The sequence below is a fragment of the Carcharhinus amblyrhynchos genome, chromosome 12 (genome assembly GCF_965287045.1).
Source record: "Carcharhinus amblyrhynchos chromosome 12, sCarAmb.v2.hapA, whole genome shotgun sequence".
In the NCBI taxonomy this organism is placed as follows: domain Eukaryota; kingdom Metazoa; phylum Chordata; class Chondrichthyes; order Carcharhiniformes; family Carcharhinidae; genus Carcharhinus; species Carcharhinus amblyrhynchos.
The window spans coordinates 41,647,785-41,661,722 of NC_137335.1; the positions used below are offsets into that span (position 1 = coordinate 41,647,785).

The 13,938-nt window shown below is 40.2% G+C and overlaps 1 protein-coding gene across 7 annotated transcripts in view; it reads left to right on the forward strand.

Moving 5' to 3' along the window:
* Positions 1–13,938, forward strand: part of mtif2 (mitochondrial translational initiation factor 2) — a 43,132-nt gene that overhangs the window by 17,115 nt on the left and 12,079 nt on the right. For 6 of the 7 annotated variants that reach the window (XM_080200432.1, XM_080200429.1, XM_080200428.1 and 3 more), the window contains exons 3-7: positions 2,338–2,449; positions 5,329–5,500; positions 8,317–8,477; positions 10,500–10,676; positions 13,521–13,660. In XM_080200432.1, coding sequence (XP_080056558.1) covers positions 2,338–2,449; positions 5,329–5,500; positions 8,317–8,477; positions 10,500–10,676; positions 13,521–13,660 — 762 coding nt within the window. The remainder of the gene's footprint in view (positions 1–2,337; positions 2,450–5,328; positions 5,501–8,316; positions 8,478–10,499; positions 10,677–13,520; positions 13,661–13,938) is intronic. The other variant, XM_080200433.1, reaches the window with a different exon arrangement.

A 13,938-nucleotide genomic window follows, 5' to 3' on the forward strand; every position in this document is an offset into this window, starting at 1 on the left:
GGGGTTGGGGCCCTACATATAGTGTTACTGCAGCTATAATAAGGAATTAACTGGATGTAAGCTCTCTCTTTGCTGTAAACAGCCTCTCAGCAAGCCCACTCAGAATTTTAAATGTTTAATTGAGATTTATTTCTCATTCTTCTATTCTTTTTCTTCACTCCTTTGTTTAAGGCTCAATAAGGTAGACATTTATCTGCAAGATGGCTTCTCTGACAATGTAACACACTCTGCACTGAAGTATGAACTAGATTCCACATCCTAGATTACAGCTTGAACCCAAAAAAGTTAGCCATGAATACAACCATTCATATTTAAAGTGTGTTATGATTGGTCCCTGAGCGAGATCCCCAAATTTGTTACCCTCTGCCCCCTTTGTGGCAAGTACCTCAGCCTCAATGTGTTAAACTCCAGATGGGATAAGCCAGAATTGTTATGGCCCTCAGTGAGAAGGCTTGAACTGGCTCCCTCTCTTTAATGTGTAGATGCTGGCGTTGGACTGGGGTAAGCACAGTAAGAAGTCTCACAGTACCAGGTTAAAGTCCAACAGGTTTATTTGGCAGCACTAGCTTTCAGAGTCTCAGGTTCCTTCATCAGGTGAGTGAGGACTTGTGTTCACAAACTTGTGTTCATGCATGCAGAACTTGGCTATCAGTTTCTGCTCTGCTTGCTGAACAGAAACTGATACCCAAGTTCCGCACACATGAGGACGGCCTCAACCGGGATATTGGGTTCATGTCACACTATCTGTAACCCCCACAAATTGCCTGAGCTTGCAAAATCTCATCAACTGTCCTGGCTGGAGAAAATACACATCTCTTTAACCTATGCTTGGCCGTCTCTTCGCTCACATGGTCTGTACCTTTTAGACTTGATTACCTGTAAAGACTCGCATTCCAACCATTATTTTGTAAATTGAGTTTGTGTCTGTATATGACCTGTTTATGAACACAAGTCCTCACTTACCTGATGAAGGAGCCTGATACTCTGAAAGCTAGTGCGGCCAAATAGACCTGTTGGACTTTAACCTAGTGTTGTGAGACTTCTTACTCCCTTTCTTTATCCAATCCTTTTGGTTGTCACAACAAGATTACTTCAAAAAGGATCTCTTCCCTTGCCTTTTCACAGTCCAAATGTCTTAATATTTTAGGAAGAACCCACTTTAGCCAGGCTTTCTTTAGTTACAGAAAGAATGAGTTTATTAACAAATAAACTTGAGGAAAATAACAAAAACCGCATGCATATACATTCACACAGATTAGAAATGAGAAGTGAGACAAAAAATAAGTTTAAAAATATATACAAATCTGTCCTCGAATGGTGAGGTGTAGATGGCGAAACTTTCCAGCCATTTGAGATTTGTGATTTCAGTAATGCTGACTTCAGCAGTTGAATAGTTGGTTTCAAGATTCCAGGGTTGTACAGTTTAGGTGAGAGGAGTTGTTCTGTTTCCTTTTCAGCTATGGCTTTGCAGACTTAGCTTTCTCTCAGAAAAGAGAGACTTTTATTTTAGCTGGCAGAGCAGGGATGACTGCTGCTTTCTTTCTTTGTTTCTGTGGCACAGACTCTGACACTTGCAGCACTAGTCCACATTGATTGAGTTTTCAACTGGCTTTTTATTCCGGTCTCCTGTGTATTCTTAGAAGGCAAAAATCCACAAATTTGTTTGGTATTTAACTTACAGGATATGTTTCCTGCTGACAGTATAATCTGCTACCATTATCTCCACAGGAGATTATCGTCAGTTGCTTTATGCCTTTGATATGTCCCTGAATGGAAAAAGGATGTGATATTGTATCATCTCTCAGGACTTGGTATCACCCACACTGCAGCAATTCAGACAGTGTCTGAATTTGCATTCTCAAAATTTACATCCTCAACCATCTTTGGCTTGCATGCCCATTTTTTAAAAACACATATAATAAAAGCAAATTACTGTGGATGTTGGAATCTGAAATCAAAAAAAGCACTGGAAAATCTCTTTTTTGGTTTTAAAAACACACATTTTATTTAAAATACCTTATTTTGCTATGCCCTTCCCTAATGTGGGCTTTTGCTCCAACGTCATGACAAATGGCTCATGGAGACAATAGTTTTGAATATAGAACCAGAAGCAACCTCCAGTAGTTATTTCATTTGGGTGGTACCTTGTTGAAATATTTTTGAGTTTTAACTTTATGCTTTCTTTTGATATTAACCAATGCTGGATGCAATTCCATGGTTGTCTCTAGAGTTATAAGGACAATCTAGGCTGACCATCCAGTGCAGTATTGAAGTTCTTCATGTGCTGAGTGTTTTACAAGTTTATTCTTTTGTAAATTCCTGTTTCTTTCTTTCAAGAAAGATAAATATAAGGTAGCTCCAGTGAAACAAAAGCAAGTAAAAAAAGAAGTGGAGATAAAGCAAAGAATGACTGTCTCTGAACTTGCAGAAGCAATGGATAAAGATACAGGTAAAGATACAACATAAAATTAATGTTATTATGCTAGCCGATGCAAGAAGTTATAACATGGTTGCAGAATGCAAAAGAGCAACAGCCAAGTCTAGTTGGGTATTTGCTCTTGCTCAATGTCCCATGCTATTTGTGAGCCATTTCTGCCATTTCACACATCCTACAAGTTTCTGGTCTATTGAGATCTCTGAATAATTATGCCAGTCCAGTCTTGTGATGCTGCTGACAGATCATCAAATTTAAATCACCTTGTCTGAAGCAGTACTTTTCAGCTGTTTGCATTCAACTTCAGAATTTTGTATTATTGTAGGTACCCCAGGAGAGCTAGAGACTTGCAGATTGAGGTTTTCCATTTCTATGTGCCAGACTGATTTTCTACTATTTACTTTAATGAGTAGAAAGCAAGAAGTGGAAACACTGTCTGCAAACATAACAAATGCCACATGGTCCCTCCGGTATGAAAGCAGGTCATGGATCATGTAGTTCCTCAAATTCAGATTTAGAGCATCACTGATTGAATTATTCTTGGACAGATTGATACATGAATGACAAAATGCAATATTTTATCTCTGATGTATTATTTTTGTTGTGTTATTAAGATAATTATATATTCGAGGCTGCTCTGCCATTCAATCGTGGCTGATATGATCCCCACACGTTACTACACTTCAAGTTAAAATAAAGTTCACATAAAGAAATAACCTGGTCTGAAAAAGGAATACAGCATGTTGTACAAGTCAGGAAAGCACTAGCTGTTAATATTTTGATTGTAACTTTATGTACCTTTTTGATTTTGTTTTAAAAGTAACTCTGTAAGATGACTGCTTGGAAGGGAAGGCCATATCTCCCACTAATTTGACACTGGAAAGGAACCTGATAAGATATAAATATTTTGATGTTTTTTGTTCCTGGTCAAATGTTAATTAATGGCTCCATATTTAACAGAGATACAGAAAGCTGCACATAAATCATAGAATGCCTACCTTGCAGAAGAGGACATTCAGCCCATCATATCTGCACTGACTCTTTGACAGAGCACCTTACCCAGGCCCTCTGCCCTGCCTTATCCCTGCAACCCCATACATTTCCCATGGCTAATTCACCTAAACCACACCATCATGGGACACAAAGGGACAATATAGCAAGGCCAATCAGCCTAACCTGCACATCTTTGAACTGTGAGGGGAAACCGAAGCATCTGGAGAAAACCCACACTGACACAGGGAGAATGTGCAAACTCCACATAGACAGTCACCAAAAGCCAGTAATGTTGATTGACAAATAGTTATTCACCAGGCAATATAGTTTATTAAGATAAAGTTATTATCAAAGGACTCTACCTCAAATGCGGTTTTATTTTGTGTTGCTGTCACTTCCTACGTTTGAGGAGGAATTGTATTGTTCTGTACATTTTAGTAAATTGTTGTATTGTCATTGCTATTGCTTATGTGATTATTATTAATTGCCTTCTATAGTTTGTTGCTTAAGACATGGTCCGATAGAATTTTTATTCACCTTGGGAATCTTCCAAGGACCCACCTTCGACCCCTTCCTCTCATTTATATGGCTTTTACTCCTTGGTCCTATTATTCTCATGGATTTGGTTTCTTTGTGTATACTGATGATACCCAGCTAAAACTTCATGCCACACTTTTCAACCCCTTCACTTCTCTGTGCTGTCAGACTGTTTGCTCACCAACTAATTTTGTTTGAGCTACAATTTCCTCTAGCTATTCATTGGAGGGATCAAAATCAGCCCTGACTTTTAACCTGGGGCTCATGGGAAATGCCCAACCAGTCTGAGGCACAAGCAATTTTAATTCTCAGCCCTATTTAAATCTTGCTATGCCAGTTCTCACTCGAAGTTGATGGGGTTGAAATGGAAAGTGGATGTCAAGTGTGGATTTGGACGCAAGGAAACAGTTCCTGTTGCAGTTGTATATGCAGCAAGGGGAGCCTGGAGCGAGGGGCCCGGAAGAGCTCTCCATATTCTGATTGCTGGGCAACCATTTAAGGAGAATTAAATAATTTCCCTGGGCCTCTTCTGGTCCTTGATCCCATATGTTGCCAGCTTTCCATGATGGATCGGACAACGTAGCTGTGATCTCAAGTTAAAATCTCACTGGTCTAAGAATTGTTGCTATTGGGCCTTGAATTCCCCCATCAATGAGGACATCAGTATTCCCAATCTGTGGGACAGGTGGCCGACATTCTCCTCAAAAACAAGAGTCAAACTGACAAAAAGCATGGATACTGAGAATGCAGAGGTAAGCCATTATAACACAACAACACTTCATCAGGTGAGCGGAGTTAAAATCAGACTGCATCATAAAATATGTGACCTTGCCATCAACTCCACCCACTCCTTGGCCACTGCCTTAAACTGAACCAAATTGTTTGTAATTTCAGCATCCTTTTTGACCTATTTCAGTTTCTAATCCCTATATCTTCTCCCTCACAAAAAAGTCTACTTACATCTCTTCAACATCAATGGCATCTGCTCTTATCTCAGTTTTATCTGCTGCTGTTGTAGACCCTTATGGACAACTATTCCCATGCTCACCTACCCTTATCATCCTTACCCTTATTGACTTCCATTGGCTTCCAGAGTGCCACTCCTAATTTAAAATTACCATTCATGTGTTCAAATCTCTTCATCGCTTGCCACTCCTCATCTCCATAGCTTCATCTAGTCCAACAATTTTCCAGCTTCCTGAACACTTCCCCTATTTAGTGATTGTGCCGTTAGCTGCCTGGGATTGTAGCCTGTCCAAACCTTCTCCAATTTGCTCTATCAAAACAAGTGTCTAAAAAAGAGAAAGGTAAGTTGTTTCTGAGTATATTTCTACATATTCAAATAGTTATTTTTCTGAATGTAGATCACGTGTATGAAGCTCTACTCCATACAAATATTGACATAGACTCCCTAGAACAAGATTTTGTTTTAGATGAAAAATGGATAAAGGAGGTCATAAAGAAGTCTGGAATGAAGTTCAAGTGGGCAAAGCTTTCAGAAGAAAAAGTGAAAGAAAATAAAGATGCTGTGAGGCGGTAGGTGCTATGTTTAATTTGCATATTATCAGCCAATAATGATTATGCTCTGTTAATGTTTTGATATTAATATTTTTCAAAATTTCAAGTCAAATTGAAATACTTCAACTGCCTATTCTGTGCCAGTAGTATCAAGCCACTGCAGAAACGTTGCATACAAATAAAACCTGATGGATCACCAGGCGTTAACTTATACACTGGATATGACAAAGGTACATTCTACCCTGTTAACATCTGAGGACTTGGGTGAAAAACGGCAGATAGATTAGCCAAGCGTTACCCTGATATAGTCATTCTCACTGAATCATACCTTGCAGCTAATGTTTGAGATTCTCCCATAGCTATCCCTGTAAATGTCCTGTCACAGCCGTAGGACAATGACACCAGAGGTGTCGGAAAAGTGGTTAGGATGGATTGGTACTTCCAAGCCTACAACATTGGTGCCAGACCCCATAATCCATCTAACCAGCATGTCTTTTGGACTGTGGGAGGAAACCAGAGCACTTGGAAGAAACCCATGCAGACACAGGAGAAAAGTGCAGACTCCGCACAGTGACCCAAAATGGGAATTGAACCCAGGTCCCTGGTGCTGTGAGGTGGCAGTCCTTGCCACTGTGCTGCCCGAAGCAATACCTAGCACAAAGGAAGATGGTTGTGATTGTTGGAGATCAATCACTTCAGTTCCAGGACATCACTGTCGGAATTTGTCAGGCAAATGTCCTCGGCCTATCCATCCTCAACTGCTTCATCAATGACCTTCCCTCCATCATGAGGTTAAAAGTGGCTTTAATCATTGATGATTGCACAGCATCCAGCACCAATCACAACACCTCTAGTAATAAAATAGTCTGAACCAATGAAGCAAGACCTGGACAACATTCAGACTTGGGCTGATAAGTGGCAAGTAACATTTGTGCCACACAAGTGCCAAGCAATGACTGTTTCAAACAAGATAGAATCTCCCCATGACATTCGATGACATTGCCATGCTGAATCCTCCACTATCAACATCTTTTGAATTACTGTTAACCAGAAACTGGACCGGACAAACCATATACTATGGCTACAAGAGCAGGTCAGAGGGTGGGAATTCTGTGATAGGTAACTCTCCTCACTCCCCAGAGCCTGTCCACCAAGGCATAAGTGAGGAGTGTGAAAGAATAGTGTGATGGAGTACCCTCCACTTGCCTGAATGAGTGCAGCTCCATCAATGCCCTAGGACTTCAAACCATGCAGGACAAAGCAGCCTGCTGATTGGCGTGCCATCCACCACATCTAACATTCCCTCCCTGCACCACTGATGCACAGTGCCAGCAGTATGTACAATCTACAAGATACACTGCTGTATCTCACCAAGACTCCTTCAACTGCACCTTCCAAACTAGCAACCTCTATCACCCAGAAGGACAAGGGCAGAAGATGCATGGGAACACCACCACCTGGAAATTTCCCTCCAAGCCACACACCATCCTGACTTGAAACTATATCGCTGTTCCTTCACTGTCACTGGGTCAAAATCCTGGATCTCCCTCCCAAACAGCATTATGGATGTACGTACACCACATGGGCTGCAGCCATTCAAGAAGGTGGCTCATTACTACCTTCTCAAAGGACTTGAGGATGGACAATAAAAATGCTGGCCTAGCCAGTGATGCCCACATCCCATGAAAGAATTTTTTAAAAGTTATCCCTTGGTAACATTATCCAAAAACACAATATTAGTTTTTACATGTACACTGATGGCACCTAGCTCTCCAACACCACCATCTCTGTCAACAACTTTAATGTTACTAAATTGTCAAACTGCTCCCCTAATACTGGATAACTAGAAAGGTCCTCCATTTACATATTGGAAATATTGATACCATTGTCTTTGGTCGCTGCTGAATATTTCATTCTCAAGCTACTTGCTCTATCGCTTTTCTTGATAACTGCCTGACGTTGGCCTAGACTATTCACAGTCATTAGTACCATATTTGATTCTGAGATGAACTTCTGATCACATGTTTGTACCACCACTAAGATTGCCTATTTCCATGCCCATAACGTCACTGGACTCTAGTCCTGCTTCCACTGATCTGCTGCTAAAACCTTTGTATTTGTTACAACTAGACTGGACTATTCCAATGGCTAGTCTGCCATGTTCTACCATCCGTAAACTTGAGATCATTTAAATCTCTGCTGCTCATGTTTTACCCCATTGTACTTGCTAGCTTACATTGACTTCTAGTAAAGCAACACCTGGGTTTTAACATTTTCATCCTTGTTTTCAATTCCTTCATGGATTAGGCTAGGCCATCCCAATTTCTGGAATTTCCTTCAGCCCCACAAATCTTGAATGTTGCTCTCATCTAATTCTGGCCTCTTGAGCATTCTTGTTTTACGTGTTCTACCATTAGTGGCTGTGCCTTTAATTGTGTAGACCTAAGCTCTGGAATTCCCTTCCTAATCCTCGAAACCCTTCTACCTCTCTTTGCTCCTCTAAAATTTTCCTTTAAAACCTACCTCTTTGAGCATTGTTTTAGCTGCCTGCTCTAATCCCCTTATTCAATTTGATGTCAAATGTTGTTTAATCAAACTCCTGTAAAACACCTTTGGCATTTTATTATGTTGAAGATGCAATGCAAATACAAGTTGTTGTTGTCAACTGACCCCTGGTCAGATATTCTGTCTGGTAGTCTTTGCCCATGGTGGCTAAACCATATGGAAAATATGATTTTACAGACTTCTTACTTGATTTCTAATTGCTGAGGAATTAGTTACCATGAGATTTCACTACTGTCTGCGAGCTAATCACTAAGTATTTTCTGCTTTAGGCCACGTTCAGATCCAACTGTGCTAGTTCCCAGGTCACCTGTGGTTACTATAATGGGTCATGTTGACCATGGGAAAACAACATTACTTGACAGTCTTAGGAAAACTCAGGTTGCAGCTATGGAGGCAGGAGGTATCACTCAACATATTGGAGCATTCCTTGGTATGTCTTGTAATCCTCTGTGTGCCTGTCTCAATTGTAGCTGATCAATAATTTTTTATTCCATTGTGTATTTTAAAAGTATGGTACTTAGGTTTTTAGAAAATATATTTGCAAAAGTATAATCAACACCCAGTGTTGTTTGTTTGATACTTATTGGAATGTACATGTTATGTTGGCTTTTTAGTTTTAGTAGCATTTTCTACAGTGGCACCTTTAAAATAACTCTTGTGCTACTGTTTGTCAGTCATCTCTATGTGCTGTTTCCCTGCTCTGATTGTGAGGAAGAGCTGGAGGCCAACCCCAAGTTACACAATGAATGGGATATTCTGCCTCGTACCAATCACTTTAACTCACTTGGGAATTTTTTCTGGCCCCTAAGATGGGGGACAAGAAAATTGAGCAAAAATGTATTTGGTCAGTTTGCTAAGGCTTTTCCCAGGCGAGTGCTAGATCTACTGCCAACAACATGCGCATCTGCAGCAGGGCAGTCAAATAAGGTAGTTAACAAATCATTTTTTTCTGTTTTTCTTCTCTCTGCACCCAGCATCTCAGAGGGGGTGACTGTGCAATGGGAGGTCTTCGCTGCACGAAACGTCAAGCACTTTTAATGTTTATTGGCAAAAAATGGCAAGGCTGATTCATTCCCATGTTAGAGGCTTGCCATAACGTGGGAATTTCCTGGAGAATGTCTTCCTCCTTTAGTACTGAGAGCATCGTAGTGCCAGCAACTCCTCAATGATGTATGCACCTCCATTGTTTCTCAGCAGCTTGTGGCTCTGTGAAGGCTGCTGGCTGCCCCAGTAGAATTGTGCCTGGAGTGAATTTTCTACTGCCCCCAGTAGAATTGTGCCTGGAGTGAAGCCTCTTATCCTCACCCTAATGTCAAAAATAGAAAATTGTTGGGGTCTAGCCTGACTCCTGAATATATCTTAGGTTTTTGATCTGGCACCCCCAACAACTCAGAGAACCTGGTGGGGTTCCACAGGGGTCAGCACTAGCTCTCTTGTTTTTGTGTTGGGTATCAGTAATTTAGACTTGATTCTTGGCACATGATTAAGAATTTTACAGATAAAAGAATTGGCTGTGTGATTAATGGTGAGGAATGTAACTGTAGGCTGCAGGAAGGAGGGACATGACTGAGGTGTATAAGATTATGAAGTGCATGGACAGGGTGAGTAGGGAGCAACTATTCCCCTAGGTTGAGAGGGTCAATCATGAGTGGGCACAGTTTTAGGATAAACAGAGGAGATTCGGAGGGGACGTGAGAAAAAGCTTTATTACCCAGAGGGTGATGGGAATCTGGAATGCACTGTCTGGGATGGTAATGGGTGCCAGAAACTTTACAACCTTTAAAAAATGTTTGGATGAGCACTTGAAATATTATAACTTTCATGGACATGGGACAAGTGCAGGAAAGTGGGATTAATGCACATTTAGTGGTAGTTATTGTCAATGTAGATGCAATGGGCTGAAGGGCCTTTTCTGTGCTCTATGACTCTGAGTTAACCAATGGATTGGTCAGGTGGGCAGAAAATTAGCAAATGGAATTCAAATAAGTAGAAGTATGAGGTAATGTACTTGGGGAGGGCGAACGAGCAAATGATAGAATACTGAGAAATGTAGAGTAACAGAGGGACCTTAGAGGGCATTTCCACAATTGTTGGAAGTTAACAGGACAGGTAATATTTCATTGTATTTCTGTATGTACTTCAGCAGATTTTCACCAACATTTCTGAATGACTGGGTGCACTCAAAGATGAAACTGAAGCATGTCAAAAAAATTTGGTAGTTAACATAGCACAAACACATTGAAAGATGAATGATTTCTATAATTTATTTAAAGAAGGATTGACCTTTCAATATCTGCAGCATCCACTTCTTTGCAACAGTAATTTACTACCGCAAGTGCTAATAAGAAGCAGGCATCTTAGATTTGCTACTGTTTGCATTTATGAATTAGTTAAAGGGTGTTTTTGTACTTCTTCATGTGTGGTGACTAAAATGTTTTACTTGTTTGCACAGTGCACTTGCCATCTGGTGAAAAGATAACTTTCCTGGATACCCCAGGCCATGCTGCCTTTTCAGCAATGAGGGCCCGTGGTGCTAATGTGACTGACATTGTGATATTAGTGGTTGCTGCAGATGATGGGGTAATGAAGCAAACCATAGAATCAATTCAACATGCCAAAAATTCTAATGGTAAATTTACATCTCCAAAGTTATATCAATGCCAAAATTATCTGTATGTAATTCATGTTTCACTGAATTTGTGTTTTTTTTATTTGTCCTCAGGAAGTGGCTAAAATCTGATGCTTCTAATTGCCTTGAGAAGAGGGTGTGTTTTCGTAAAATAAAAATATAAATTGTTGGAAAAACTCAGCAGAGCGGACAGCATCTGTGGAGAGAGAGAAATGACTTCATGTTTCAAGTCCATATGATTCTTCTTCAGAGCAGACTCTCTCCACAAATGCTGTCAGACCTGCTGAGTTTTTCTAGCAATTTCTGTTTATCTTTTAGATTTCCAGGATCCACAGTATTTTCATTTTGCCTTGGTTTCCTTTACAGTTGTTTTTAATAATTCAGAGGCTTGTTTAGTTCATGTGTATGTGCTTGTGTATGTGCATGCAATATCTGTCCCTTTTCCCCTAACTTGCGATGGCCAATATGTGGTGAGTTATGATCAATGTCATGTCCTGACATCTGAACTAGTGACACTGCCCAAATATTTGCAAGACTGTTGCAGTCATTAGAGAAAAGATATTTTAATTTCTTATAGTATACATTCATTAGTTCATTCCTTCAGAGATCTTTGTTGTATTTGCACTGCTGCTGCTAGATATTATCGATATTGTCAATACTTGCATGTCTCATGATTTACAAAATTTCATAAACAGCTTACATTTTGTTTGAGAAATTTAATGACAATTTTATATACATTGGTTTTACAATAAGAAAGGAAAGAATTTGCCTTTATAGACCTTTCATGACCTCAGAGCTTTCCAGCTGGTCCAGTACTTTTGCTGCAATTTAACAAGATTGGGTAGCCAATTTGTGTCGAACAAAATCCCACAAAGCAAGGCGAGAAATCAATAGATAACCTGTTTTAGTGGGGGTAGATCTTAGACAGTTCCTCAGGATTTAATATTGCTTCCAGTCTGGTTTGATAGGTTTTGAGATTGCTGTAAAGTCTGATATGCGATCTGCAGACTCTGCCACATGTGGGGTCAGGTGGTGCTTGAAGGGTTGATAGATGGATTGTTTGGCGGTTTCTGTGCTTTGTGTGACACCTTTATTTTATCTCTGCACGTTCCTGGCAAAGTCTTTCAATATGTTTGGTGCTTTCCTGCATGAACGTTCTTTATTTTGGTTGGTGACCAGCTAGGGTCTCCTGTGAGTTAGTGGGGACATTTGATCTCTTCAAATTTCTGTCACCCCTCTAGGAGTCCCCTGCTGCAACTGAGTTCCATGCAGAGCAGTTGCTTTTGGAGTCTGGTTTTGAATGATTAACTCCTTGATTCTGGACAAGTAAGCTTGGGACAGGATGCTGCTGTTAAACAATCTTTCTAGTCAGTGCTAGAGTGGAGAATCTTGCGAAAATACCGCTGATGGTATTTCTCCAGTATTTTAAGGTGTCTGCTGCAGGTTGTTCAAGACTCCACAGTATATAGAGTGCCAGCATCACTGCTACCCGGTAAACCATGATCTGTGTCTTGGGTTTGGGATCCTGGTTCTCAAGTACCCTTTTCCTCAGGCTGCTGAAGGCTGATCTAGTACATTGACAACAAAATTCAGCATCACCCCCCAATGTCTATCTTTGACAGGAGGCTCCCAAGGTGTGGCAAAGTTCCAGTATCTCGCCATTGGTCTTAATTGACAGGGGGAAAGTTTTACTGTGTATCTTGGGTCAGTTTCCTGCTCTTCCACCATCATTATAATGATTGAGAGACATCATTCTTCTGCTGAACCTGTATCTGGCTACTGGTTTGACATGTTTTTCAGCTTCAGCTTGTTCTTGGCTATAGGTCATATACGTATGACCATGCATAAGCCCTGCTAATGTCTCACAATGGAGCTTGGTCTCCAAATATCTCAAAAACCTCTTGCTATTGAACCATGTCCTTACTGTCTTGAGACCACGTGGTAGTCTGCCTTCTCAACATTGCCCCTTGCCTGAGGCATGGTGATCCTAAGTTTAAGCACCACCAGTCAGCTCTCCCCCTCAAAGTGGCCAACTTTATTGTTACATAGTTGGCAATCAACAACCAAACCATGTCCCAGGTGCCTCCAACTACTCGGTGTGATGTGTGTAGGATACTTCTATCAGCTACTCCCTTTCTTGGCTACATTTCCTGAACAGTCCCTATCCACTGGCCGAATTTCTCAGTGCCCTCTAAGCTCAACAACTACAAGGAGAGGTTTCCTGTAGCCTTCACATCATTGCCTTTTGTCTGTGACAGGAGGCAAAACGCAGAAGTGGATCCAATGTAGTGTTTTTGAAACTCTTCTGTTGAAATAATACAATGAACCTCACTGATACCGAAAGCTTTTCATGCCACATATTGTTTTCCATGTAACTGAATGGAACAATTTTAGTTATAATGAAATTAACAAATCTGTTCATTAGTGTTTCATGATTAATCCACCTACACAGATCATTTGGTTCTTTCTGTGTAGCATTGTGTGGTCTATTTCAGATCAAGCTAATGTGGATCTAGTATGTTCATTAATTTGCTCTGCACCAACTTGAAGTGCAACTCTTTCAATCATCAAATTCCTGATCTAGCAAAAGTCTGCTATAGTTAATCAAACTCACTGTAAAAAGATTCAGTTTTTAGTCAGTGAAAATGAGTATGGGACTGTGGAAATTGATTTTTCAAAAATATTTTGTTAGTGGGTTTTCAAATAAAGTTAAAGTAGTTTATTTATTAGTCACAAATAAGGCTTACATTAACACTGCAATGAAGTTATTGTGAAATTCCCCAATTTCCTTGAATACTGCATTATATTGTTTGTTGCCAACTAATTTAATTGTTCTCATTGTAGTTCCGATAATTTTGGCAATAAATAAATGTGACAAGCCAGAAGCAAATCATGAGAAAGTGAAGAAGGAATTGTTAGCCTATGATGTGATTTGCGAGGAGTATGGCGGTGATGTTCAGGCCATAAATGTTTCAGCCCTGAAGGTAATTATTCTCAATGGCATCATTCATTCACTCCAGCTGAATGTTGTAACTAAATCGCATTTTCACACTTGTTCAAAAATGTTTCCAGGCAGCATGATTGAGATTAAGAACTCACCATCTGCAGAATGTGTGCCTTGGTTCTATTTGTTGCAAGCATGCTATGTCATCTTATTATTGTCTTTTAATTAGGCAATGCTAATGAAACAGTTTAAGAGGCTAAATCCCATTTATCCTGTGTGGCATTTTCATGTTCTCCCTGTGTCTGCGTGGGTTTCCTC